At 29.5% G+C, this 27,395-nt stretch overlaps 2 protein-coding genes across 2 annotated transcripts; one reads left to right on the forward strand and one right to left on the reverse strand.

The window, feature by feature from the left end:
• Positions 1-2,485: 2,485 nt before the first annotated feature.
• On the forward strand, positions 2,486-7,175 carry LOC102598987 (uncharacterized). Its single transcript, XM_006339058.2, has 3 exons — positions 2,486-3,577; positions 5,734-5,923; positions 6,646-7,175. The coding sequence occupies exons 1-3, from the start codon at positions 2,915-2,917 to the stop codon at positions 7,068-7,070; spliced, it is 1,278 nt and encodes a 425-aa protein (XP_006339120.1). The 5' UTR covers positions 2,486-2,914; the 3' UTR covers positions 7,071-7,175.
• A 6,142-nt stretch (positions 7,176-13,317) lies between these two features.
• Positions 13,318-15,294, reverse strand: LOC102599315 (uncharacterized). Its single transcript, XM_006339059.2, has 4 exons — positions 14,854-15,294; positions 14,102-14,212; positions 13,738-13,818; positions 13,318-13,657 (listed from the first exon to the last, which is right to left on the reverse strand). Exons 1-4 carry the CDS (start codon positions 15,097-15,099, stop codon positions 13,583-13,585), a joined length of 513 nt encoding a protein of 170 aa, XP_006339121.1. The 5' UTR covers positions 15,100-15,294; the 3' UTR covers positions 13,318-13,582.
• Between the last annotated feature and the right edge of the window lie 12,101 nt (positions 15,295-27,395).

Below are 27,395 nucleotides of genomic sequence, written 5' to 3' on the forward strand. Positions count from 1 at the left end.
TATGGTGGGGTAAAAAATTTTAATTTAAAAACAAGCTTCAAAATTATTATTTTTTTGGGGGGGTGGTTGGGGGGCAGATTTGAGGGTAGAGACAAAATAAATTGATTTTTTCAACAAAAAAATAATTGTAATTTGAAGTTGGAAGAGAGGTTTGGAAAATGTTTTCCATAAGTTTTGAAGGGAAGTCATTTTCCTTAAATTTGAGGAAAATTAGTTGATTTGGAAAACATTTTCCAAAACATTTAACCCAACCAAACATGAGAAAATTGAAAAACATTTTCCAGAAAATGTTTTCCTTCATACCAAACACTCCCAAAGAGTTATTATTTTTCTGTGGTGGCTACGGTGATGAAGATTACCCTCCTTGTTTTGAGGGATTTTGATGTTGTTATGGAAATACTTTAATCAAACGATGACAATTACACTCTTCAATAAATTTATTTTCTTCTCTTTCCTCCAAAATTTAAAATACTTTTTAATAATCAAATCAACAACCATCATACATTAGTATGTTACTTTTGAGTTTGTTATATGTTATAATAAAGATTTATTACTATGCAAATTTATAATCTTAAAAATAAGATATGTTAAAAGCGATATTATGACGCTCATGGTCCATAACAAAGAGCGAGTTAAAAGTGATATTATAATGCTCAGTTAGTTAAAAGAGAAGGACTGACAAACTTATAACGGAATAATACTCCTTGAATTGATGATGACGTAGCTCAAAGTAACAAATTCACGTAAGTTTGTTGGACAATATGTAAAAAGAAGTTGTTGCATAGATAATACATGTATACAAAAGGTAAAAGTGACTGTGCTGATGATAGCAATAGTAGCAACGTACGGTGAAATGTATCGTTTAGATTGTGGTGGAGTGATAAATACTTCTTTATTTTTAACAAATTTTGTATTTGAGTTATCTTTGAAACATTTACCTCAACATATAATTTTGGAAAAAAGATCTGAAATATATTCGAACTTTGACTGAAATTGTTGTAACAATACCGAACTTTGGAAAGAACCTTTTACCCCCTACACTATTTTATAGTGTATTTTAAAGGTATATATGTGTCCACGTGAACATCATAAATAGTAATGTGTCCACATGGACACATATATACCTTTAAAATATACTATTAAATAGTACAAGGGGTAAAAGGTCCTCTATAAAGTATGGTATCGTAACAATAATTTTGGCCAAAATTTAAGTATTTTTCAGACCTTTTTTCCTATAATTTCTCTACATGAATTTAACTTTGATCAAATTTCAATACAAATATCGACGTAGAATGAAAAAACAAAAGTTATGGTGAAAGTTGTAAGTGATCCATAAAGGTTGAGCGCTCTTCGAGTATTCCGTGACTTAGCCAGTTAGCTGGCCGCTGGCTGCCTACCTTTTGTCTTCGTTTTGCAGAAAAAACTGCAATAAATTCACTGTAGCTAAAGAGTACTATACCATAAAATATATTATATATAAAAAAAGGGACCAAAACTATCATTGCTCCCTTCTATATATTTATATCTAAATTATCATTTTTTCACGAATTTCATATTTTAGCTACCAATCTCATATTAAAACACATCATGAGTTTAATTGGCCTATACAAATCTATTGTTGATTTGTAAATAAATATTTGATCAATTTAGTATTGAAGTATATTATATAATATAATAATAGCATGTGTTAAGATATGAAACTAATAAAAAAATGAGAATTTTAAATGTGTTTCTAACTCTTCGTGATGAAAGTAGTTGCTTGATTTGAATACAAGTTATGATGTGATTAGTTATAATGAGATAAGTTATACTGAGATAAATTATATTGAGATTATTTCGTATTGAGTGTATAGTTTGTTGTATTCAAAATAATATGCATTGCTAAATCTTAAGACAAGTTATTTATTTACAAAGCTACCCTTCATGAATGTGAAAAAAGATGTATAAAAAGGGTTTTTAATGGATATCTTTGTCATTATCTATTTTATCCCGAGATTACTATACCACTCAAGGAGAGCATTACTTATCGCGGTACCAATTATTAATTCTGTGATTAGTTATTCCGAACTTGCCAACCAAATAACAAATTAGGCTCAACAACACTAAAAGAGCCTTAAACTCCCATCCAAGAGCCAATGGACCAATCAGATCATTTATTCATGCTCTATGATAATTTTATACAAATACCTCTTAATTTCAACATAGATTCTGAAACGAGGTTAATGGATGCTCGAGCACCTGATAGACTCTATGTAGGTCCGCCTTTGTCCTAAATAGCTAGATTATTCTTCTCATCTATCTTAGCCTTGATGAAAAGAGTTACATGATACATGTTATTGATTAGAAGTGACAAATACTGTGAAGTTAGTCAAAGTATACAAAAACGGACTCAAACACCACAATCATACAAAATAAAAATAAAACTAATCAACTACACATCACTTGCACCCTCTGTGTTTCCTAATCCCTGCATTTCCTAGAAATTCCCACCCACACGTACACATATTATAGAGACAGAAAGAGCCATTTTTCTGTGCTAATTAATAGAGACCTATGCAACTAGTTATCACGACCTTGCCATCTGTTTCTGCTACACAAAAAAAAAAAAAAAGTCTTACAACTACAGTTACAGCCATTTCAATTATTGAATCAAAAAATTTACCACAAATTTCATTCAGAGTACTCTTTTCTTGTCTTTTTATAGGTAAATTAATTTGTTTCACCATTCACCAACATTATAGTAAATTAATTGCCTCGATCTTCTAAATCACCTCTTACTTATATCTGTTCAACTTTCTCTGTTTTATTTTTTTATGTTGAATTCTCTTCAATTCTGCATTTTATACTCTAAGAACTCACAACCCCTTTATAAATCTTGAACTTTTAAGCAAATTCTTTTTTTTTTTGTTGAATTATGGCACAGAAGCATTTGCATGAGCTTTTAAAGGAAGATCAAGAACCATTTTACACTGCTAATAAACGTTTTCATCTCAAAAGACTTAATTTTTCTTCTTCTAAAACTTCCTCTTTACAAATCAAAAAATTTCAAAAGCAAATTAATCAAACCCCATCATCTAAATTATGCAAAAATACTTGTTTTTTCTCCTTCGGAGAATCACCGGAATTAAGAAAATCCCCTTTGTGTTTACCTTCGCCGGCGCCGGCGAAGAGCCCGGAAAATGGGAAATTTGTTCTTAATGTACCTGCAAGAACAGCTGCTCTGCTTCTTGAAGCTGCAATGAGGATTCAGAAACAACAGAGTTCATCAAAACCAAAAACCCAAATCAAAAAGGTGAAATTTGGGGTTTTTGGGTCCATTTTGAAGAAATTGAAGGATCGAAATAGCGACAAAAATGATGAAAAAAGTTTCTCATGTTCGTGTAATAATAGCAGAGTTAACAGTGAAATCAATGAAGGGAAGTTAATTGATTTGGAGAATTATAGCAATTATGGTGATTTTGGTTCGTCTCCGTTAAGCCCTTTTAGATTTTCTCTTCAAAGATGCCCGTCGACCTCCGGCTATGTATCGCCGGAATTCACATCGCCGGCAGCTTCTCCGGTTTGTCACAAGAAAGAGGTTTGTCTTTTTACTTTTGTCGGTTACTATCCGTGAGTCATTATGACTCTAAAATTATTACTAAATCTTTTTTACACAATTAAATTTACTAAATCTTTTATACCAAGTCTCAAAGTATAGTACTCTTTTTGTAAAAAAATTCATGTGACAATATAATAAAAATTTGCGGTTTTTTTAAAATTATGATCTAAAATAAATATAGTATATATTTGTGTTACGGATTTTACTAACTCAGTTAGTTGATTAGCTGAATTTTCAACTTAACCTATGTAAAATGATAATAATAATAATAATAATAATAAGAATAATTTTATTAAAGATAAAAAATTAAAATTAAGGTTTTATAATTATAATTGTGACTTATTTTTTGAACCGACCAAATTATAAAATTCTGATTTTTTTTTTTGAATATATTAAAAAATAAGTGTGTCGAATGATATAAATTGGAACTGAGGAAATAATGTGTAAAGAGTCTCAAATATATAATTGTACTACTTAATAATATATGCTTATTTGATTATCAATATATCGAACATATATATATATATATATATATATATAATATATATATATATATATATATATAATATATATATATATATATATATATAATATATATATATATATATATATATTATATATATATATATATATATATATAATATATATATATATATATATATATTATATATATATATATATATATATATAATATATATATATATATATATATATTATATATATATATATATATATATATATAATATATATATATATATATATATATAATATATATATATATATATATATATTATATATATATATATATATATATATATATAATATATATATATATATATATATATAATATATATATATATATATATATATTATATATATATATATATATATATATATAATATATATATATATATATATATATTATATATATATATATATATATATATAATATATATATATATATATATATATATTATATATATATATATATATATATATAATATATATATATATATATATATATTATATATATATATATATATATATATAATATATATATATATATATATATATAATATATATATATATATATATATATAATATATATATATATATATATATATAATATATATATATATATATATATATTATATATATATATATATATATATATATAATATATATATATATATATATATATTATATATATATATATATATATATATATAATATATATATATATATATATATATAATATATATATATATATATATATATAATATATATATATATATATATATATATAATATATATATATATATATATATATAATATATATATATATATATATATATATTATATATATATATATATATATATATTATATATATATATATATATATATATAATATATATATATATATATATATATTATATATATATATATATATATATATATATTTATCGAAATCATTATATTAAAAGGTTTTCTGTTTGGATAAGTGTACATCCATGAGTTTAAATTACTCATATAGTAATTACAGAATAATTATTTTGCTTTTCCTATGAAGGAAGTAGGATCACAATAAGTTGCGGTACAATGATAACTATTCATTCATCTTTAATCAGACATATGAAATTCGAGTTCTAAATATGAAAGTATGAAATGTTATGTTCGATAAAAAATATTTTATCTTAACACAAATTTAAATTAGTCAGGACTTTTAGACACGGATGGAATATCAAATAAAAACAATTTTTTTCATGTTTTGGTAAGTGTACTTGAGATCACGCCTCTGCCAATATAAAATCTTTTTTCTATTAGGCCTTGTCTGGAAAATAGTACTTTCAAGGAAAATGACAATAAAATATATTGTCATTTTAAATTTTGGACCCATAAAAAGACAAATTTTTCATTAAATTCTGGTCGTATGCTTGTTCATGAATTTTAACTTGTCTTGAATAAAAGTCAGCCCTACTTCCTTCTTTTTTAACAAAACGTGAAAAGAGTTAAAACGATAGTTAAAATTGAATGGATGTCTCATTCAAAAACGAGTTTAATTCAGCTAGAATTATATTATATTAGTAGTTTTTTACCAACTAAATTGGAAGATTAATTTGACTTTTGTGTTTAGGACAAAGAAAATTATGAAACAATTATAGGGTTGGCAAGTATTGATCAACTAGAAGAAGAAGAAGATAAAGAGCAATGCAGTCCAGTTTCTGTATTGGATCCTCCATTTGAGGAGGAGGATGGACATGCAAACGGGGACGAGGACGAGGATGAGGATTCTGATCTCGATTGCAATTATGCACTTGTACAAAGTACGTACGATAAAATAATCTTAATATTCTTGAATTCTTTTTTTTTTTTAAATAAGAATTGTGCTATCTTTGAATTTAATTGGATAGTGTAGTATGCTTTACTTGAATCGAGAATCTTTTAGAAACAATCTCTTTATTATCATAAGATAGGGGTAAGCTAAGGCCGCGTACACACCAGCTTTCTTCATATCCTATTTGTGATATTACACTGGGTATGTTATTGTAGCAGTACACGTAATATAGTTTTTTAAAAATAAAATTGGTTGTGAAGTCATTTTCAATGGTTATGGAAACTCTGGTTTATTCAGGACATTTATTTTATATATATAGTATATATAAAATGTAAAGTCATTTCATTTGAGTATCTTTTTGATTATGCTGATATTGATATTTGAATTATTTAATTTGTTGTGTGTGGGATCAAAAGTCTTAATCACAATGTTGTACGTGTGGCTGTTGTACTTGTACATGTATGAATATGACATATGACATCACTTTGTCCTTACACAAATACATGACTCATTGCCCTAGTAGGCCATATTCTTAACTTTTATTTTTTCTAGCCAGTATACGTTAATTATACATAGTTATACTTATAGTATACATCTATATATCGACTATTTTAAGTTTATATTCTTCTTTTATATTTATGCTTGCTAATAAAAGCTTAGAGATTATTGAAGATGTTCAAAATTAATGTGATCTTGTGTTCTTTTTAATAGGAGCACAACAACAACTTTTGTCTAAGCTTCGTAGATTCGAGAAATTGGCTGAATTAGATCCAATTGAACTCGAGAAAATATTGCTCGAAGAAGAAGAAGAAGAAGAAGAAGAAGATGATGATCGCGTAGAGGAAGAAGAATATCAAGTTTCTAACTTGATTTTCGAGGAAAAGTTTGAAGTTAAAAGTTTGAACTATGGAGAAGCCGTTTTTGGAAGAGAATGCAAGAAGATAGATTTATCATCGCAAGAATTAAGATCAAATACCATCGATATGATGGTAAAATCGAATTTGAAAAGTGAGTTTGATGATTGGAATGAGTTTCAAGATCAAAGAGAAGAAACCGTGATAGAATTTGCTTTTTCTATATTTGGATTGTTAGTTGACGAATTAGGAGAGGAGCTAATTCATTTAGCTCACTCCTAAAAAAACGTGAATTTCTAATGGACGTTTCATTGGAGGATTTCTGATGTAAAATCCGTTGAAAAACATTCACAGAATATAATACCAATAAATCCTTTGGAAACTTAATTTTGTTGTGTTTATAAATTACTTAACTATTTTGCCACTTAATTAAAGACAAATATGAAATGTCATTAAGAAATAAATCTTCTAATGATTCTTTAGATAAATCTAAGAATTTCACATCTGATTATGAAATTTGGATATTGTTACAAAAAGTCAAAAATGATTTATGAGATAATAACTATTTGGATGTTTTTGACTGTTCACGTTAATCATTACTTCAATCACTTTCTTTGTTACAAAAAATCAAAATGACTTTATTAATTAATAACTATTAATTTAGTAACTATACGTTTTGCTTAATTTATACACTTCCACTATAAAGATGGGTAGTTGTATCTGTACCATGCCATGGGTGCAACTTTTTATGAACTTGAAGTTCAAGAAAGCTTGTCTAGGTTGGAAAGAACCAATTCTTTGATATGATTTTAAGCAAAGAATATTATTTCTCTGTGTCCAAAGTAAAAAATGTACTAAATATATATTTCACCTTTCACTTTTTTTTTTTTGGTAGAAAAGGACATATATCATTAGATTATCACCGTTACTACTAGTGATTACAAATAGGTTGTCAAAACGAACTTATTATATGTAGACCATAATATTTGCTTGCTAGATAGTATATGTGGTTGATCTGTCGTTGATAAATTATTTAGGATTAATTTAAGATTTTCTTAATCATAGTTATCCTTACTAACACGTCATATATAAGATTAATTAGAATTCACCTTGATTACCGTTATAAAAGCTCCAAAACAGTCTCTATTGAATAAATGGAATCAGACAAAATTTAACAATGATTATGTGGGAATTAACTCACCTACCACAAAAACATTCTAAATAAGCATAATAATGGTGATTAATCAAGATTATCGTGACTAATCCTTGTCATTTTTTAAAGCATAAAATGCTAATCGAACTTTGAGAAAAGTTCATCTATACCATTGTTATTCAACGAAGTGCTCATTCATGCCAGGATTTTTCAACAAAATATATATTCGATTTTGACATACTATTTTATACACGTGGCCAACTTTGATACGATCGATCACATCACTAATTTAATTTTCAGTATGTAGATTCGCTTGACCAAATCATATCAAATATTATATCTTTTTCTATTAAAACAAAAGGTAATTAAAGTCCATTTGCAATGCTAATAGTGAAATATGAATTAGTATTGTGATAATGATGATGGTGGGGGGATTGCTTATAATTGTTAATGGAAGCAGCCAAAAAGATAAAGTGAATGAGGAGCTTATATTATATCATATTCATGATATTATATTTGTCCATTAAAGTACAATATAATTAACAACAAAATCACCAAACACTAAAGTTAAAAAAAGATAGTGGAATCCATAAATTGTTGCCCCATATTGTTTAAAGTTTGTTTGTGAAGAAATAGACTCCATCTTTTGATCCTTAAAGCATTATAGATTTATAGTGAATACCATCAACTAATCATGTTTAGACAAATAACTATCTGTCATTTTTTGGTTTTTTTAGGGGATGGTGATGGTGGGGCTTGATATGAGTTGGATTGAGTCAAAATAAATGTTCAAATTTAGAGATTTATGTGACTTTCTTTAAATATCAACACTAATAATAAGATCTCATTGATTTGTACTTAATGGAGGCGTATTTTGGGGTCATTTGTATTTTTATCCCTAATTTATGATCATTTGTATTTTTATCCCTAATTTGTGTTGATCTTTGATTTATGTTCTTCATAACATATCACTTTTTTACGAGGCACAAATTTATATTTTTATATCATAATGCCCCACAAGTTATGATCGAGTATGACTTCAGTTTCTAAAGAACTTATGTTTCACTATATATAAGTTCGATTGCTGAGAAGCAAAAATTAAAGAGAAACTTTCAGAAATAACAAACATAATAGACATAATAAGGCTCTATAGCTATAGTTTCGATAATTGCGCTCTATAACTATAGTTTCGTTTGCTATGGAGGCTGCAGTTTGTGTATTTCTAACCGTTTGTATATTTCGCTTGCGAATATACAAATATGATTAGTATATACAAATTTAGTATTTATATACATAAGAATTTTTCAGAACTCTGTTTGTATATTTCGCTTGCCAATATACAAACAGAGTAATTTATTATGTTTTTTATAAATCGTATACAAATAGCTAGGGTAAGCATATACAAAATTCTGGATTTATACAATCAGGAATCGAATTATACAAATTCGGCGAATAACAAAAATTGAGAAAATTGTAGCCGCGAATTACAATTTTCTTAAACTGTAGCTATAGTACCTAATATAGGTTAAATATTTGTTATTCTGCATAATTTTTCCAAAGTTAAAAGGCCAATTCATTTGAAGAGTAAAAATTGAAGGCCAATCTATTTGAAGGGCAAAACATGTCAGTTTTGGCCTATTTCCTCTAAGCCCACTATCAGATTGCCCAAGTTTGTTCCCAAAGTGGATCATGTTTTTCAGTTGTCATCCAAATTGGCCCATTTTGTACATATTTTGAAAGCCCATATCATTCAAATTCTTTTAAATTGGGATATCTACAAGTAGATATGTCGAGTAGGTTGGGTTAAATTTGAGCGGTTATTGATCCGCCAAAAAAGTACTTGGGCTTAAATGTGGGTCATAACGTAACTCGTCTAATTCCTATTGAGTTTTAATTTATTTATTTGTTCTTAAATATTTTTTCTGTACTTGGTAAAATAATATTTTTTATTATGATTATATGTATAGCACGTATCAAATAAAAAATGTCTTTTAAAATTGCTTTGACAATATTTCTTATGAGACAATTTAGATTACATATCAATCCATTTTTTAATGAATCAACTTAATAAATGAGTACTCGAATGGATATAATTGATTGAGTTTGATTTTGCTACCCTGTTTGAATATTGGGTGGAACCAAGGATTGAACCTGTCTGTTGTTTTAAAAAAAAAAGCATTGAATGATGTTCCTTCTTGTTTAAATTTGTGGTTTGTGAAGATTTGCTTGAAGAAATTTGAATCACAATTGTTAAGAGCTCTAAGAAAAGTGTGAAGGAGACAGTGATTATACAATTCCATACAAAGTGGATACATTTTACGAAAAATTACATAAATACACATCTTATTTTATCATAATGTTCCTTCTGGGACATCCGATAAAATTGAAACGATACAGAGAAGATTAGCATGACCCATGAAATTACAAAAATTTCTAAAATTTCATACCATTTTAAAAGTTTACAAAAATCCCCTCTCTGATACATTTATGTCCCCTCTGAGATGCATCTTTCCCACTAAATAATGTATCATTTGCAATCCGTGAGCTATTTATTATAAAATTATTTACATTGACAGTATATATTGCTGGACTCATACACGAATCACAATATATTATTTATCACCTAATTATGGGCATATTTCACCGCTAGAAATCGAGTGCACTCAAATAAACAATAAGCTCATGCAGCCATTGTTTTGTTATTTGTATGGTAGAATTTTACATACTATTAAATTAAATTATTTTATTTCATTATAAATATCGAATATGAATAAATATTTATTTATCGTACTAAAATAATTTAACGGATATTTCCTGATCTGTCATAGAATAAGGTATTGGCACTGTCTTAAATATATCTTTATTCACATGTCACACTCTTGCTTTGTGGGGAAATTTTAATTATTAGTTTGGTCCCATTGCAACTCTCACTAACGTGCTATACTGGTTAAAACAGTTGGCTTCTCAAATTTCTTCTCTCAACAATTTTTCTTTTTTTGGGTCCACAATTGATTTAATTTGTTGTAATTGGACGTAAATTTTGTATAACTATAAGAATTGTTTTAAATATGATCTTCTAGGTAAAGAGTTGTCACCTTTAAATCATCAGGAAAAAAAAATGCTCGAATAGTAACCACACAACAATGGCTCCTAACTACAAAATTTTATCTCGACCATAGGATTTGATTTTTTTTCCTAGTAGATAGTGTTTGGCCAAGTTTATATAGATACGAACGAAGTGAGTTAATTTTGGGAGATAATGACTAATAAGAAGAAATGAATGGACTCAATTTATTGCTAGTTGTCAATTTAGGGACCAGTTTGAAATTTATTTTATATCGCGCTTTCTTTGTAAAATAGTTGCCTCTTATAGCTATAGCCTATAGTAGGGGGATTATTTTTTTTGTTGTTATATTTGGCAAGTTGATAGAAGCTTTCTTATTTAATAGCTCACTAAAAGCATAGTCCATTTAATAGTGTAATCACCCACCGGTCGAGTATGAAGAGGGTAGTGTATACGCAGAGTCTATCCCTACCTTACATAAAAAAGGTAGAGAAGCTGTTTCTGGTAGAGATAAAGCAAGCTAAATTATAGATAAAAGGAGAGATGGCAATGGAACATGTAAGGTGAAAGGTAATGAGCTCTTATGCGCAAAGTAAATTACTAGGTGGCAGATGTGAACCCAGGATTTAAAAACTTTGAGTGCATCAATATTATCTTAAGTTGCAATATGAGCTCTAAGCTAAACTTAAAATAAAAACAATGAAAAAAGACTTTAATTGGATTTGAACCTTGATCCCAAGGGTGATTTCTCCAACTTGTACTGGCAGCACAAGGGCACTCTTATACTTCTCATGGGTGCACTGTTATCTATATTCTAATTTCTGTTATTTTCTCAAAGTAGATATACATATATACACGATTTTTTTTTTCCGAAGTTAGTAGGTGCACGTACACCTCTGCCATGCCAAGTGTAGTGATCCCGTTCCAACGAGGCGAAAATTAAGGTAAACAACAAATTTAAGAAAACATAAAAACCCAACGTACATAGTACTAGGACTAGGACTAGGAAATTGATGTCATTCAATATTACCGTTTGAGCTTTTAAAACAAACATTTGGGAATATGGTGTTTGATTGGCATATTTGCATGACAAGCCCTGCCATTATTGCTCAGAGTTCAGAATTCCTGTGCAATGTACCGTTTAATTTGCCAGTGCCAATGGATATACATAAATGCAAATGCTAGTACAATTTATTGTATCATAATGTAGCCACATTTCTTTTCTAATTACATTAATTCAATATTTTAAATTAAAAAAATTAGATATTCAAAAACTATACGAAAAGTGTACGGAAGGAGTACCTATTTTTACCATATTCTTCCATGATTTTAATACTTCTTTGACCATGATTAGGGGTAATGTTGAATAGACACTATTCTCGTCAGACCTTACTTATGAGATTACATCGAGTTTGTTGTTGTTTTTTACCATGGTTAAGCCACTCCATTGAGTGTCTTCCTAGCACTATCTTACACTCCTTTCAAGTTGGTAGCCAAACTAAAAAGATGATTTTCATCTTAATGTTTAGGGAATCAGAACAAGATTTTATTATACTTGTCCATCAAGTTTGGCTTTGTCAATGGAATTCCAAGGACTAGCTTAGCTAAACATCAACTAACAGCTAGGTGCATAGAACAAAAGATTGGTTCTACAGAGACATGGCAGCTACTCGAAAACCTATTGTGCCATAACACATCCATTTTCTTGCTCGTTAGCAATGTTTAATGAAAGTAGGGGAGAAAAGCAAGCCTAAAGTAACCCAAGAGCAACCAAATTAGTAGGAAATGAAAGCAGAAACAGATGTCTCCTAGTCTATACTCGTCATCAAGAATCAATCAACCAAAGAAGCTATCAACAAATTAAGTTAAGAGTGTATTGAATCAATCAGCACAAAAAGCAATCAACAAATCAAGTCAAGGGTGCATCGACAATGATGTAGCTGTAGTAATCCACAAGTCAAGGGTGCATCGACAAGATGAACCCATGATTTATTCATGATATTGCTATTTTTAGGATCAATACAAACATTTTCCACATCCCCTTGAGTAAATCATGTTGGATACAACATCATACTCACTGTAATCCCATAAGTGGGGTCTGGGAAGGGTGATGTGTACGTAGATTGATCTTTTGTAGACACGATCTTTAAAGAAGCAATATAATCAACAAATTGACTTCGTCATTAGTTGACAAATACAAGGCCAAGAAGAGGTCTATCAGCTAACTAACTTGAAAGAGACATTCAAACCAACTCTCTATTATCTATGCAAATTGGTTAGAGCAACACAGTCATCAACAACACAGAAAAAGATTGAGATGTGAAGACAAAAGTAAAAGAATCCACTGTTCTGAGACTTGTTTTAGTTACAAACCTGTATTAGAGGGTCTGTCTTTCCCTTAAGAGACCTAAAATTAGACACTGATCATCCCTCCAAAAGCTAAAATGATCAGACAACAACGCGGAAAAAGAAAAGGAAATACAATCAAACGCCACACGCATATATAAATAGAGAAAAAGAACTTTCTTAAATACATCACACAAAGCCTAATTAGTCAGGGGAGATTTTACTGGTTATTCATTGTATTGTTTCAATGCTCTTGCTCAGCTCCTCCAACTTCTTCAACCGCATTTTCTCGCTTTCACCCACCAGCTGCACGTACATCAATCAACATATAAGAATGTTTGCGAATATGAAGATCAATACAATGTTCTTGTAAATTATAGAGTTACCTCCATCAATCTTGATATTAGCTGGACTTTTTCCTTGTGTTTTTCATTGAAGGCCTCAAGAGCTTCTTTGTACTCTTTTTCCTGCATTCCACGAATCAAGATCCCCGGATCCAAAACATTTCGTTAACACTTCACAACCACATCTCGATGATTAACTAAACTCTGAGGATGTATTACTAGATTTGACTTATTATATCATACACAATCTCACAAACTAACGAAACGACCTCCCACTCCTCCCCAAAGAGGAAGAAAACAAAAAAAAAAAAACAGCTAATGAAAAGGGACAAAAGATTATTATCCATGGAAGGGAAAATTTGTGAACAAGAATTCAAGAAGATAATGGCACATAGTATATTTTTACCTTCTTCTGGCAGGTCTGTCCAAGGGGTTTTAACTCTTTGTTGACAACATCAATCCTCTTACGAACCGTTGAAACATCTTTCTTCATTGGATCAGCTAATGTTTCTAGTTCCTGATAATTAAGTCGAACTTAATTAGTTATACACTAACCGAAAACTAAGAAAACTCTCGATTTTAACCTTACCAAACACTTCAATTATCAATATCCATGCTCATATTTAGTAGCCAAAAACACGATTATCTTCCTTAACCTACTAATTCTTATGTTATGGTGTTAATTTCAATCAAATTACCAAAGCATAAAACCTTAAACAATTGTTCAATTATCAAACTTTTTCATTTCCCCAATTAATAGGCTCTTACCCTAATGTCACAACAACAAAAAATCAAAACTATGTTCGAAGCTTCGAGAAATCTTAGTAGCTCAGTTAATTGGCTACGTGAACTTTCACCTTATTGCTACGCGATTCGATTCCCCGCCTTGTAATCCCCTCACCGGTTTCCCCTTCCCCTAGCCCCAATTTTTTTTTTTAAAAAAAAATGTTCAAAGCTTAGCAGTACCTGATCTCTAAGCTCCTCTAAATATTTTCTACATTAAAAGTCCAAAATCAAAACTCTTGAGCGACAAAGCAAAAAATCAGTACATTTGTTTACAGATTACAGAAAAAAAAATACTCAGAAAACTCAAATACTATAAAGAGGAATAACCGAGTTCACACAGAGACAAAAAAATGGATGAAATTGAAGACAAACCTCACGAATAATGGCTAAACGACGGGTTTCTTCTTCAACCCGACCCAGTTGAGCTTGAACTCTTTCCCTGACTTCCATTTTCCTTTTCTCAATTTCTTCTTCCTTAGCTTTGAAAGTAGAAAGAGCAGACCTGGACATCTCTTCATCTTCTTTAGATAAGGTTCCATTAAAGCTAAAAGACCCAGAAATTTGCCCAGATTGCATCAGTGTTTGTAGCTGTTCACTTCCTTGCTTTTGATTCGGCATTTCTTCGATCTTCTTCAAAGCAAAAAAAAAAATACCCTTCTCCTTCTTCTTCTTCAACAAATTCTTCACTTTACCTTTCTTCTTTCTTCACTGTTTTTTCTTTTGCTTTTTTGGTTTTGGTTATGATGGAAATGGAAAATGGACCTTTTTTTCTACTGTTGCTTGTGCTTAATAGTATGAACAAAGGGGCAAGGCAGTGGGTAGGGCCATGTACAGCATTGCCGGTTAAATATTTTTTGTTAAAAAATTATATACGAAATATCAAAGTTTATATTTTTGGATAGAAATATTGAAAATACTTATGAACTTGAAACAAATTATTAGTTTCGTATCGAATTATTGACAGTCTTAAAAATAATCATCTACTTGACTAATAAAATTTAGGTTACACACACTCTATACACTCCAGATTTGTCACATGGCATAGTAAGTCGTCTCAAATTTTTGAGGCTCTTAATAAAAAATTGAGAGAAGTGTTGAAAACACTCTTAAACTTGACGAAAATTTAGAGATGTATTTCACTCATGTTGCAGGATTGAGTTATATTTAAGTTCAGTTAGTCACCTAAAAATACGTCAAGTTTAAAGATATTTTCAATATTTTGCTATATATTGAATTATGAAAAATCTTAATAAAATTTCTGACTTCCCGATTAACGAAATTTACTGTTAGGAAGAAAAAGAATTTATCACTAGTGAACCTAAACTTTTTTTGTTTGTTTTGTTTTTATGACCCAAAATTTGGGGATAAAGAGGAAGATTTTGTAAAATGTGGGGAGGGTTTTGTAAATATATATATAGTGTGAGTGGTACTGAAAAAGACAAACAGTGAAATGACCCAACTACTACCACTTGGGAAAATAACATGGATTTTTATGATGTCTGTTCAATTTCAAAGCTTGTCTCCACTCCCCCCACTAGAAAGTCATTAGAAACAAATTTTATGCTTAGTACTTGTTTTAGCAAAATTATGGTTTTTATCAATTATCTATTAGTATTAGTATAATATAGTTTTAGTAAAATTTTATATAACAAATTTATTATTGAAGTTAAAAGTATTGGATTCAGATTAACTGACATCTAAGTAGTTATTCCTTCCCCATCCCTTCATTTTCTGGTGTTTATTATTTGTGGCTTCAATTAATATGAATTTATATTGGTATGATGGAGAAGTGTCTTTTAATAGAAATTCGAATCAAAAGTCTTTGATTAAATATGAATTTTATTCATTTCATCATATAATGCAATCGCTATTTTTGGAATGTTATTGTGAGATAACTCGCAAATTATATGAAAGATAAAAATCTCACTAGATAAGTATAGTGCGATAAACTTGATTGAGAAAACATTCACACACAAAATAAAACTTTAATCTCTTTTATAGCTTCTCTGTTTTGAGTATACTATTTTGAATGTTTTTTCAATCACTTTTAATTATAGAATTGACATTACCTTTTGTAGTTTGTAATTATGTGAATTATATTCCAAAAACATTAAATAATCATTGTCATACAAGACAAAGATTTTCTCATTTCAGTTGCACTAAGTACCTTTATCATAGAGAAAATGATTCTCTTTATTTGTGTCCCTCTATTTAACATAATTTTAATTTCTAGTCCTAACTCTCCTGTTTATTTATTTTTCCTCTACCTAGCTAATGTAAATACAAGTTGTCCCCTCTAAATCAAAAATTTTGTTAGTGATATTTAAGATTTAATTAATATAAATATGTAAAAGTAATTTTTAGTTTATATATAGCATAATTATTTTTTATAAAAAATATATAATTTTTTTACGAAATATATTGAACTGATCATTCTTCAATTTGACGGATGTCGATCGATATCTCTTCATCGGAAATTACATTGTATAGTTTGGTAAAAATATTCTTTTATGTGTATATATCACATTTTGACTTCTTATTTTTTTCCCCGCAAATTTACCACTAGACAATGTCTAGTGGCCTTTTATTAAACATAAAAAATATCAATAGGAATAACTGCAAGCAAGGGAGGCTAGGCCTTACCTTACTAATCTTAATGAAGTACCTAACGTCTACTACCTAACAAGCATGAAAGAAAATAAGAGCTAGAGAGAACTAAGTATTTTCTGATCACCACAGAGTTTGTAATACACTACATGATGATATTACAAATAAGGATGCTTAAATAATGTAAAAATATGTCAATCAAGAAGAAAGTTGAGTTATCAGCCTTAAACTTTCTATTACAAACGCATATATCAAAAAAGATTGATTGCCCATCAAAAGTAACTTGAAGTATATTTCTCTTGTTTTCTTCTTCAAACATGTCTAACAACACTTGATAATTCATACTTTCTTTATGGATTTATTGGATCTTATTGAACCTATTGATACTGTCAAATGGTTCTGCTTTGCCTGTCGCATCGGTAGGGGTCTTGGAACAAACTCATCAGTCATTTTATCGTCCCAACTATGTTGCCTTTCATGTGTCTTCTTTTTGCTTTTGTTGCTTCCACTTCTTTGTTGCTTAGGTGATATATCTCTTTCCCTAGCCACTCTATCAAAGCATATGTCCAGCATATCTTCCTCATCTTCATCAAGAGAATCCTCGCCCAAATCAAGCATACTGTCTTCCTCATCTTTATCAAGAGAATCCTCGCCCAAATCAAGCATATTGTCTTCCTCATCTTCATCAAGAGAATCTTCCCCCAAATCAATTGTATTTGACACTAAGGCCCTTGACTCATTCTTCTTTGCAATTACTCATTTAGGCACAAATATGGAAGCTTCTGGACTTAATTTGCTATTCAAAGTAGGTGGTGAGACCTGCTTTTCTTGGATCAAATCGTTGTCATTCTCTGTTAACTTTACTTGCTTTCCAGTAGTCTTCGATAAAGCATCAAAACTATTCGAACATAATAGGTTTCTTGAGACATTACTAATATATTGTCTTTTCTCACTGCATGAAAATTTCTAGTCGCACCCTTTTCACTACATGGAGAATTATTTTGACTAGTCGGAAAAAGGCTCCGATTACTAGTTGAATTTTTGTGTGCAACCAGTGTCCAATTTTTAGTTGCATTCTTGGTTTCAACTTGCAAAACATGTTGCCCAGAATTTTCAGCATCTTCAACATCAGATGTATCCATTAGTTTGTGTCCTGAATCCATTATTTTTTTGCCTGAACCAACTCGCAACGCATTAACCCCAACTCTTGGTGTTCCCCCTTTGTTTTTGGTAGTTGTTTGAACACCAATATTACTTGTAACAACATCCATTGAGTGTGCACAATTTTGCTCAAAAGTGACAACAACCAATTGTCGATCTAAAGAAGTAGCTTTACTTTGATCGACATCTACAACCTTTCTTTTTTGTTTTAGTATTTCTCTCGCATCACCTTGATACTTTTCACTATCTATAGTACCTTTTGAAGCAACTTCAATGATATCATCAATTTGTTTGTTATTTTGATTTCTTTTCGAGATCAAACGACAACTATCTTCATCATGACCTTAGTGCTTACAATATTGCAATACAAAGGTAGATTATCATATATAATTTCCTGAAAAACCTCAATCAACTTACCAGATTTTCCATTCACAAACTGCAATCTTATACGATTTGGAAGCTTTTTCATTAGATCAAGTATAACCTTGACCCTAGCTGTGCTAGGTCTTGACTTGATTTGAGTAGCTTTATCTATAGCTATTGGTTTCCCAACTGCCGATGCTATAAACAACAGAGACTTATTTGCAAACAAATCTGGAGATAAGTTCGGTAAATAAATCCAAACCACAGCTAACGTCGTTTCCTTCTTAGGATTATATCCAATGGACCATGGAAAATCCCTACATTGGTGCTCCTCTCTATTGTAGAGAAGATAATTAACTGAGCGAGATAAAGTTAGTACATAATCTTCATATTGATCAAATCTCAACAAAATTTATCTTGGAGCAAGTAAGCCAATTAAACAATTTCCCTTGGTACCAAGATGTTTCGGTAAAATTGACCTTAATACCTTCAAATCTGGCGCACCATGGGATAATTTAAACACCACTGCTTGATGCAATCCCTCTTCAATCATAAAGTTTTGCCTTTCCTCCATTGAAAACGTGATAGTAGGTTCTCCATGAATTATTTCGATTAATTTTGCAATTGTTTTTTAGTTAATTAGGCCAGATTGTTTCGGATTTATAGTATCGGAATTGAAAAGGGTGGCTATGTGGTGGTTTGGGGTGGTGGGGCGGGCTGCATAGCCTCGAAAGGAGGCCGTCCAGTGGCTGTAGCAGCCATGAGAGCTGCGCAGCTGCTGGCTAGGAAGGAAACCCTAGGTCAACCGTTTTTTTTCTGCCCAAGTTTTTCTTATCACATTTTGACTCTACTTGACTTATACGCGATTTTACTTTTTCTATATTTTAACACTTCTTAATCAAAATTCTGACTCCGCTACTGCTTTCCACTATACCCCTTTTGTTCTTCACACCTTGTAATCATTAACGGGTGAGATAGACAAAGTTATCCCATGGATTGAGATACTCCATGAAATTAGTTATTCCATTATATATATATGATAACTTATCTCATCAGTCATCACTATATATAAATGGTGGATAAACAATCACGAGACTAAGACGGTGTTTGGATTGACTTAATGTTGGTCAAATTTATTTTTAAGTCAGTTTTTGACTTCTGGAAGTGTTTGACAAATATAAAAAAAAAAACTTAAAATAAGTTAGGAATTGTTTGACAAGGTCAAAATGACTTAAAATAAGTTGAAAATGACTTAAAATAAGTCAAAAATCAAAAGTAGGTCTCTTCATACTTTTTATTTTTTCTTAAAAGTCATTTCAATTTGACTTTTTATTTTTTATTTAAAAGCTATTTTTTTAAGCTAATCCAAACGAACTCTAACTTATATATTTAACCAAATATAGAATAAACTAGTCTTACATTTTATCCCGAAATTATTATCTCTGATCCATGTTCATCAAACTACTTCTTAGAGTACTATTTTTCTTTTCATTTCATTTACTATTTCATAAATCAAAGTGTCTTTCCATATTGAATTCATTTCTTTTGCTTAAATGTAACTTTTTCATAGAGATCACATGGAAAGAACAATAATATTGGTCCAGTACTATGCAGAAATAGAACTCTTTCTTGTTATTCTTTTTTAGTTGTTACAATGCCTGTCCTTAACTAACTTTACAGTCTGCCACAAATGGTATATTTTCTGACAATACCCCTCATTTCCATTTTTATTCTAACTATACATTATTTACCAAAAAACAACTTCATAATTTTTTTGTTTTATATTTATAATTTGAGTCAAAATAGTTCCAAATCATTTGAGACACTTCACTTGAAATATGGCTCAAATAGGTTCCTGACTCTTTGAGTAGCCATTCAATTTGCATCTTTAGGGATCGAGGTAGTAGGTACCTTCAAGTGGTCACGTTTATATATGAATCTGTGATAGGAGAGGTGGAACTCAGAATATTGTTGGCCAAAGCATTGTGCGTTCCGATTTTAGATGATTTTAATCAATATTTATAGATGTGGAGCTAAGATTAGGAGTTTGGGTTCTAAATTTAGGATTCAAACCCACAACTCTAGCGTGGAAAATATTTCCATGACCCTTTCCTTACCTCTAAACTATCAATCAGTATTGTTAGGGGTTCACGATCCACATATATTTATTTAATTTTCTAGTACAATTACAAAATCTATAAAAAAAAATTACTGAATTCATTCGAACTCACGTTTAGCTCCGCCCGGGGATTCACCTTACACTGTCACACTCACACAGATTAAATTGTTGGAATAATATAAAGGCAAAAAACCTTAAGGAAGAAGCAGTCTATAAAGGGGAAAAAAGCATGAAAATGGGTGGTGTGTTAGCTCACTCTTTTTGACAGATATGTCCAACTTTTTAATTTGGATTTGTAAAGAAGAATCTCACTTATCTTATAATTTTGTAACTTTATTCTTGTATATATGTCACCACTTTTTTCCTTTTTCACTTTTACTTGAAATATTTTACAATTTGTTTTACTTGGGATAATTGGTTGGTATGATTTGGTCAAGCATGTACTAAGATATTCTTAAATTATATATAATCACAAAGTTAATTATAGGGCTTAATCTTTCTTCTTATTGTGGAGACCATTTTCTTCTTGACCTTTTCAAGATCAAAATTATGTTATACAGTTACTTTATTATTGATGGTTGAGATTAAATGATCGCGATGATCTAATCCTTGAAAGAGAGTGAAATTGAAATACTGGAAAAAAAAACTAATTTTATAACGGAAATATTATAAGAATTACAGAAAAATAATTATTTTTTTTCATTTAGATTTTGCCACCTATCTCTTATATGTGGAGCCATCTTGGTGGGTGATCAATGCACCTAAATGAAATGATTTTCGCATGCTAATCAATTGATTACTCGTGCTAAATTATGTGATTAACATGACATTAGTCATTAAAGATGGTTAACTTTTCACCTAAAAATGGCAAAATTATTATTTCAAAGATGGTAAACAAATAGGGAGTTGAATCAACTTGCCAGTCCTATTATCGATTTTAAGCCCTGATAAAAGAGGATATTGTCGAGTGTCAATCGAAAACATCCTTTCTTTCCATAAAGATAGGGAGAATAGCATAAACGGATTTTAAATTTCAAGAAGACGGCGCACTATTAATTAAATGAAAAAAAAATGCATCAAATGAGAATTGATTCATGAACATCTAGGTAAATAGCTTAGCTTTCGATCAAGTATCTCTCAATATCATTGTACGAACTAAAAATGAATCACTATACGAATCAGAAATGAATCACTACACGAATTAAAACTTGAAACAATGAAAAAATAATGTTTTGATATTTTCTTTTAGAGTTGACCCTACAGTATGTGTTCTATGCACTCAAGGTACCTTCATTATCAAGTAACTTATTAAAGTCTCTAGATTTATATTATTTTAGTCTATCTTTTACATATTTATTATTTAGAACAAGTCATATTCTCTTAGCTCAATAGAAAGCTACTCTGAAAATAATGTGTAATAAATTTGACAAATAGAATGAAATATACTTTTTTTTCATTTATTAAAAGATTCTATTGCCAGTATTTGCCGTTGGATAACCAGACAATTTTTATTCTTTGGGTTTACCTATTTATCTACAATGATTTTTCGTACCAAACAAGATTTGTTTTTTATTACATTTTCTAATAAAAAATAAAAATACGTGTTAACAAAAATATATATAAAACCAATGATAGGATTTCATTTATAGTTAATTATAGCTAATTTAAATAAGTTATTTGGTGTTACATGAAATCCACTAAGTTCTCTAATCAAATGCAAGAGTCAACTCAAATAATAATCATTTGAAATAATAATTTTTCCCCAAAATGATCATCTTAGGTCAAACTTTTATTGACGGGTGTTTTTATTATACTCGAATCTTTTATTTAGACAGTTAATTAGTTTACATGATTTATCAATTCTACAAATTGAATTAAAAGTGTGACTCAGTCGATAGCAAAGTTTGCTTCAAATGGGGGCAAAAATGATCTTTTATCCTTGACTTTCGATACCTAGGTCATATTCCTTTTGTACTACCCGCAATTTTTATAGTTGGGATAAACTCTCTCTTGCTATTCTTGAGGCTCCGTCTTTATATTTTCTTATTAGGATCGTTGTCATATCTATATAGTATCTCTGAGATCGGCTAGTTAATTGTGTACTGATCGAAAAGCGGGATGAAACATAACATAGAAAAATATCGTTTCGATTTTTCGAACATTATTCTTTTATTAAAGAACTCAGAAAATTGTTGATGACTCATTAGTCAATTAACAATAAGAAATTTATTGAATTGGCATCATCTATATGGACGTTGAGCTGCTTTTGTCCATGATTTAAGCTAAAGAGTTTAAAGACCTAATTTGGTCAACCAACTAGATATTGACTTGACCCTCCAAAGAGGCTATTGGATTTTTCTAGATTTTGCACACATATTAAAAGTTAGAAACTTCGCGTTTGACTTCAGATATTTTTGTTAGAAGTGTGACCGTATGATCAAGATCAAACATCAGACATACTTGTTAGAAGTTTAATATGAGTCGTCAAAACCAACTTTAAACATTATAACAGAAGTGGTAGATTTGACTTGATCAAATTTTGAATATATTTTTTTATTAGAGTTGTGGTGTCGTTCCAAGGACAACTTCAAATATTTTTATTTAAGTTTTGGTTTTGAACAGACCTAACTTCATATCTTTTTTATTTGAAGTCATGGCTTTGATAATTGACAAGGTCAAACTTGAGACATTTTTATCTAATATTTGGCTTGACAAATTATCTAAGTTTGGCTTTGAGTTTCACTCATGATATCTTCATTTTATTTCATTCATAATACCTCAATCTAACTTATTCGATTTCAATTCAAAATTAACACAAAAATAAATATAAATTTATGAAGATTTACAATTTTATAAGTCATGAAGCAAAAGCTTTTGAAGTGGCCTAACAAGTCGATACCAATTAAATTTCTCTTAAAAATAGAATACAAATTAAATGGAGACGATCAAACAAAATACCCTACAAAATTTTTACACCATGAACTAACCAAAATTCTTGGATTTCTTGATTTGGGCTTATTCAAGACATCCAAATTACAGCCCATGATTGAAATATCAAAACAAAAACAATCATAATGACATGTTTACTATTTTGAGCAATATAAATGTACACTTGTTATACACTAAATATACACCGACGATGATTTAAACTATTACTACTGGACAAATGAAAACATTTTTAGCCGACTGACTAAAAATGTTTAGATCGCGATGAATATTTGATGGCACGATATACCTAAATAATATCCAAACTTCAATTTTGCTGGGCCCAGCCCATGAGATATTCCAGTTCGTCTAGATTTAAATGGGCCGCTTATTCATGTCCCTTTACGATAAAGGGCTTTCATGCAAAACTAAATGGGCCTAATATTTTGATAAAATGATTGGGCTATTGCTGCAAAAGAGAGTTTCTTAAGTAACCCAAGCAACTAGTCTTCGGGTGGTGGTGGGATGGATAAGAGTCGGGGGTGGTAGGGTTAGGTGTCGGGGATGGAAATGAGATGATTAGTGCGATTTTTTTTTTTTGAATGTGAACCTCTATTTCTAACATTCATTCTTTACGCGACATTTTAACAGAAGTGCATGTAAACCACTAATTCTCAATGAAAAGTTTTGAATTAGGTATTCAAAATAGAAAACATGATAGAGAGTTTTTTCCTTTAATAAGTTTTACATGACTCAAATTCAGATTAATAATTTCAATAACAAAATATTTAAGTATTACATGACTTAAATTTAAATTAATCAATTCGGTAAATTTGCAAAACAAAATATTTGTAGCACAAAAAAAATTAATCAAACTTTGGCATTTATAACAAATAAAAAGATTATATTAGTAATAGCACCTCGAAAATATAACTCACATGTACGCACGTGGAACTAATCGCGTGCTGGACCACTACTTTAATTCTCTCTAAAATTAAAAAGAAATAAATACAAATATTTGAACGGAAATAAAATTATCTTCATGTGACCTATTAATTATAAAAGCAGTATTATTATTGTTTGCATTAGAATAAGATTGCGTAAATCACATTCTTTGAATATTTTTTTTCCTCTAAATTCTATATTAATGTGGAATGCTTTGTTTATCGATCGAGAAAAAACAAAAGAAGTTGTATAGGACCTACATGAGCAGACTACATTTTGTATTTTGTTGACATTTCTCTGACAAATTTAACATATATTTTTTCTGACAATTTAACTTACTACTATTGACGTATTTGGGTATTCACAGACTTGTGAACCTGCAGATTTTCCTTAAATATTGTAAGAATGTGTAGGAAAGATAATTAATTTCAAGTTATTTTTAGAACAATAGATGTATACATTTGCAAATAAAAGCCAATATAGGTGACGTGAATTATTTATGATATTATCGTTGTAATATAATCCTCCTCCTCCTTCTTTTGCATGATATATGAACATGACATTTAAATTCTTCTTATCCGGCATTTATATCTTTTAATTGTGGGAGTGCATAAATAAGTAATTAAATTTATATAGAGTTCATCAAATAAATAGCCATGCGTCCTACTTGGTTTTCTACGTGGTAATTCACATTCTATATATATAGAGTTCATCTGAGCCTGCTTCATCAGCAAATTACATTATATTTTTAAGATTAATTTAGTGATATACAATTATATACCTAATAATGAACTCCTTCAACATAATCCAAAGGCTTGGCTTAGTGGTATAATGAGTTTACTATATCGCCAAAACTCTTCAGCTTCACGGGTTTGAGTTAGGGTAGCAACCTATTTTTTGCGTATTTTAGTTTGCTGATGTTGCCTATTCTTTTCCCAAGCTTATGATTTTTTAACTTTCTATGTTTTATTTTTGGTTTTGATGTAAAGTTGATTCGATCCGTTTATATCTGACCCGACACATTTATTTATGAATATTGTTTAATATTTATGTTTTTGCTTCTTTTTTTAACCACTTAATGAAAATCTTGCCTTCGCCATTGGACATCCTACGTGTATTATACCGCATAGGATGCATGGAGAAAATAATTCACATATATTGTCTTTATCATTCAATAATTGAGCCAAATTTGACTTTAACTTAGTTAGGTTAACTCTTTTTAAGTCACAAATTATAACGTAGGCTCAATTACTTAATTTTCCTTGACCTTAGATGATGAACTTTCTCGAAGTGCAATAAAGGTCACCAACCTAGATAATGATCCTTCGTGATCGTTCGGGTAAGTATTCCCGATCGATTAATTTAATTAGGTAATTAGTGAGTGAAAGACCAAATTAAGTTTTAAAATAAGCAAAATTAATCAACTACTATATGCTCTTAATTAATTAATTAATTTAATACGTACAGTATAAAGGAGAAGTCTAGTTGGTCACATCAAGTGAATGCACGCAACAAATATAAAGATAAAAATGGACAAGACCCTGCAATTTCAACTGCTTTTCTGACACTTTTCTCTTATGTGTCCTTCAATTAATATTTCCACTCATTCACATCTACTTTCAATTTCATTTAAAATTTTAAACATATGATTTTTATGAGAAAATTATCTTTAACCAAGTCATATTTTAACTCACCTATTTTTAAAACTTCAATTTAGAGGGTGATTGGATTGGCTTAAAAGTTAGTCAAATTTATTTTTGAATCAGTTTTTTACTTCTAAAAGTGTTTGATAAATATAAAAAATAAGTTAAATAGGTTAAAAATAACTTAAAATAAGTTAGGAAGTGTTTGACAAGGTATAAAATGACTTAAAATAAGTAAAGACCAAAAATAGGTCTTCCCCTACTTTTTATTTTTTGACTTAAAAATCATTTCCGTTTGATTTTTTATTTTTGACTTAAAAGCTATTTTTTAAAATCAATTCAAACGAACTCTTAGTCATTAGTAGTTTATTGCTACAACTTTTATTTAGCTTGTTTAATGATTATTCACTTCACTTGCTCTTATTCAATAGCTATTCTTTATTCTTTAAATAGTCGCGTGAAAGTTCGAAATTCCATTTAATTCAAATCCTTTATTTCAATCGAATTGTGAGCAAAGCTCGACAGTACTAGTGAACGAACCACTGACTCCAATCTATGACACTACTAAAATATCTATATTTTCTTAAGTGAAATTTTCCATTAAGAATATCTTGTTCTAAAGTTATTGGTAAGAATCTAACTATTATGGAATTTTAATTTTGATACAAATTAAATTAAAGGGGCAAATATGTTTTTAGATTGAAATATAATTTCAATGTACAAGAAGAATGAGAACTTTTTTTATTTTTTCTAGTCCTTTTGCAAACATCGTGTTATCTAAATAATTTCGATCCAAAATAAGCGATCTTTGACATATGAGCAAGAGATTTATCCTTAACGGAATGGTACTTATTACTTTCATATAGATGTTGTAGGGTTATCGTCAACTTGTGTTGTGAGATGTTTCGTCAAAGTCTTTAAATTGCATATTTCTTGTTAATTTTCTTGTTTCCAAGTGAAAGTATGATTAAGTAACACCTAGAGAAACATTTAACATTAATTACGAGACAATAGAGTAAAATGTTGGCACAGTTGCCAATTGCATATTATCATCATGACATTCATGTGGAAACTTGAAAAAAATACTTTAGTTTTATTAGCCCAAAGCTTATCATCTTAATCTCTGATAAATAACACCTAGAGAAACATTT

This window comes from Solanum tuberosum, unplaced genomic scaffold (assembly GCF_000226075.1).
Source record: "Solanum tuberosum cultivar DM 1-3 516 R44 unplaced genomic scaffold, SolTub_3.0 scf00008, whole genome shotgun sequence".
Taxonomy (NCBI): domain Eukaryota; kingdom Viridiplantae; phylum Streptophyta; class Magnoliopsida; order Solanales; family Solanaceae; genus Solanum; species Solanum tuberosum.

What these genes read in the sequence shown, in the direction of transcription:
- LOC102598987 (XM_006339058.2), top strand. Translation starts at nt 2,915, where the DNA reads ATGGCACAGAAGCATTTGCATGAGCTTTTAAAGGAAGATCAAGAACCA. An exon ending in CGGTTTGTCACAAGAAAGAG is followed by an intron (nt 3,578 to 5,733) that starts GTTTGTCTTTTT and finishes TTTTGTGTTTAG; the next exon opens with GACAAAGAAAATTATGAAAC. An exon ending in CAATTATGCACTTGTACAAA is followed by an intron (nt 5,924 to 6,645) that starts GTACGTACGATA and finishes TCTTTTTAATAG; the next exon opens with GAGCACAACAACAACTTTTG.
- LOC102599315 (XM_006339059.2), bottom strand. Translation starts at nt 15,099, where the DNA reads ATGCCGAATCAAAAGCAAGGAAGTGAACAGCTACAAACACTGATGCAA. An exon ending in GACAGACCTGCCAGAAGAAG is followed by an intron (nt 13,819 to 14,101) that starts GTAAAAATATAC and finishes CGTGGAATGCAG; the next exon opens with GAAAAAGAGTACAAAGAAGC. An exon ending in TAATATCAAGATTGATGGAG is followed by an intron (nt 13,658 to 13,737) that starts GTAACTCTATAA and finishes ATGTACGTGCAG; the next exon opens with CTGGTGGGTGAAAGCGAGAA.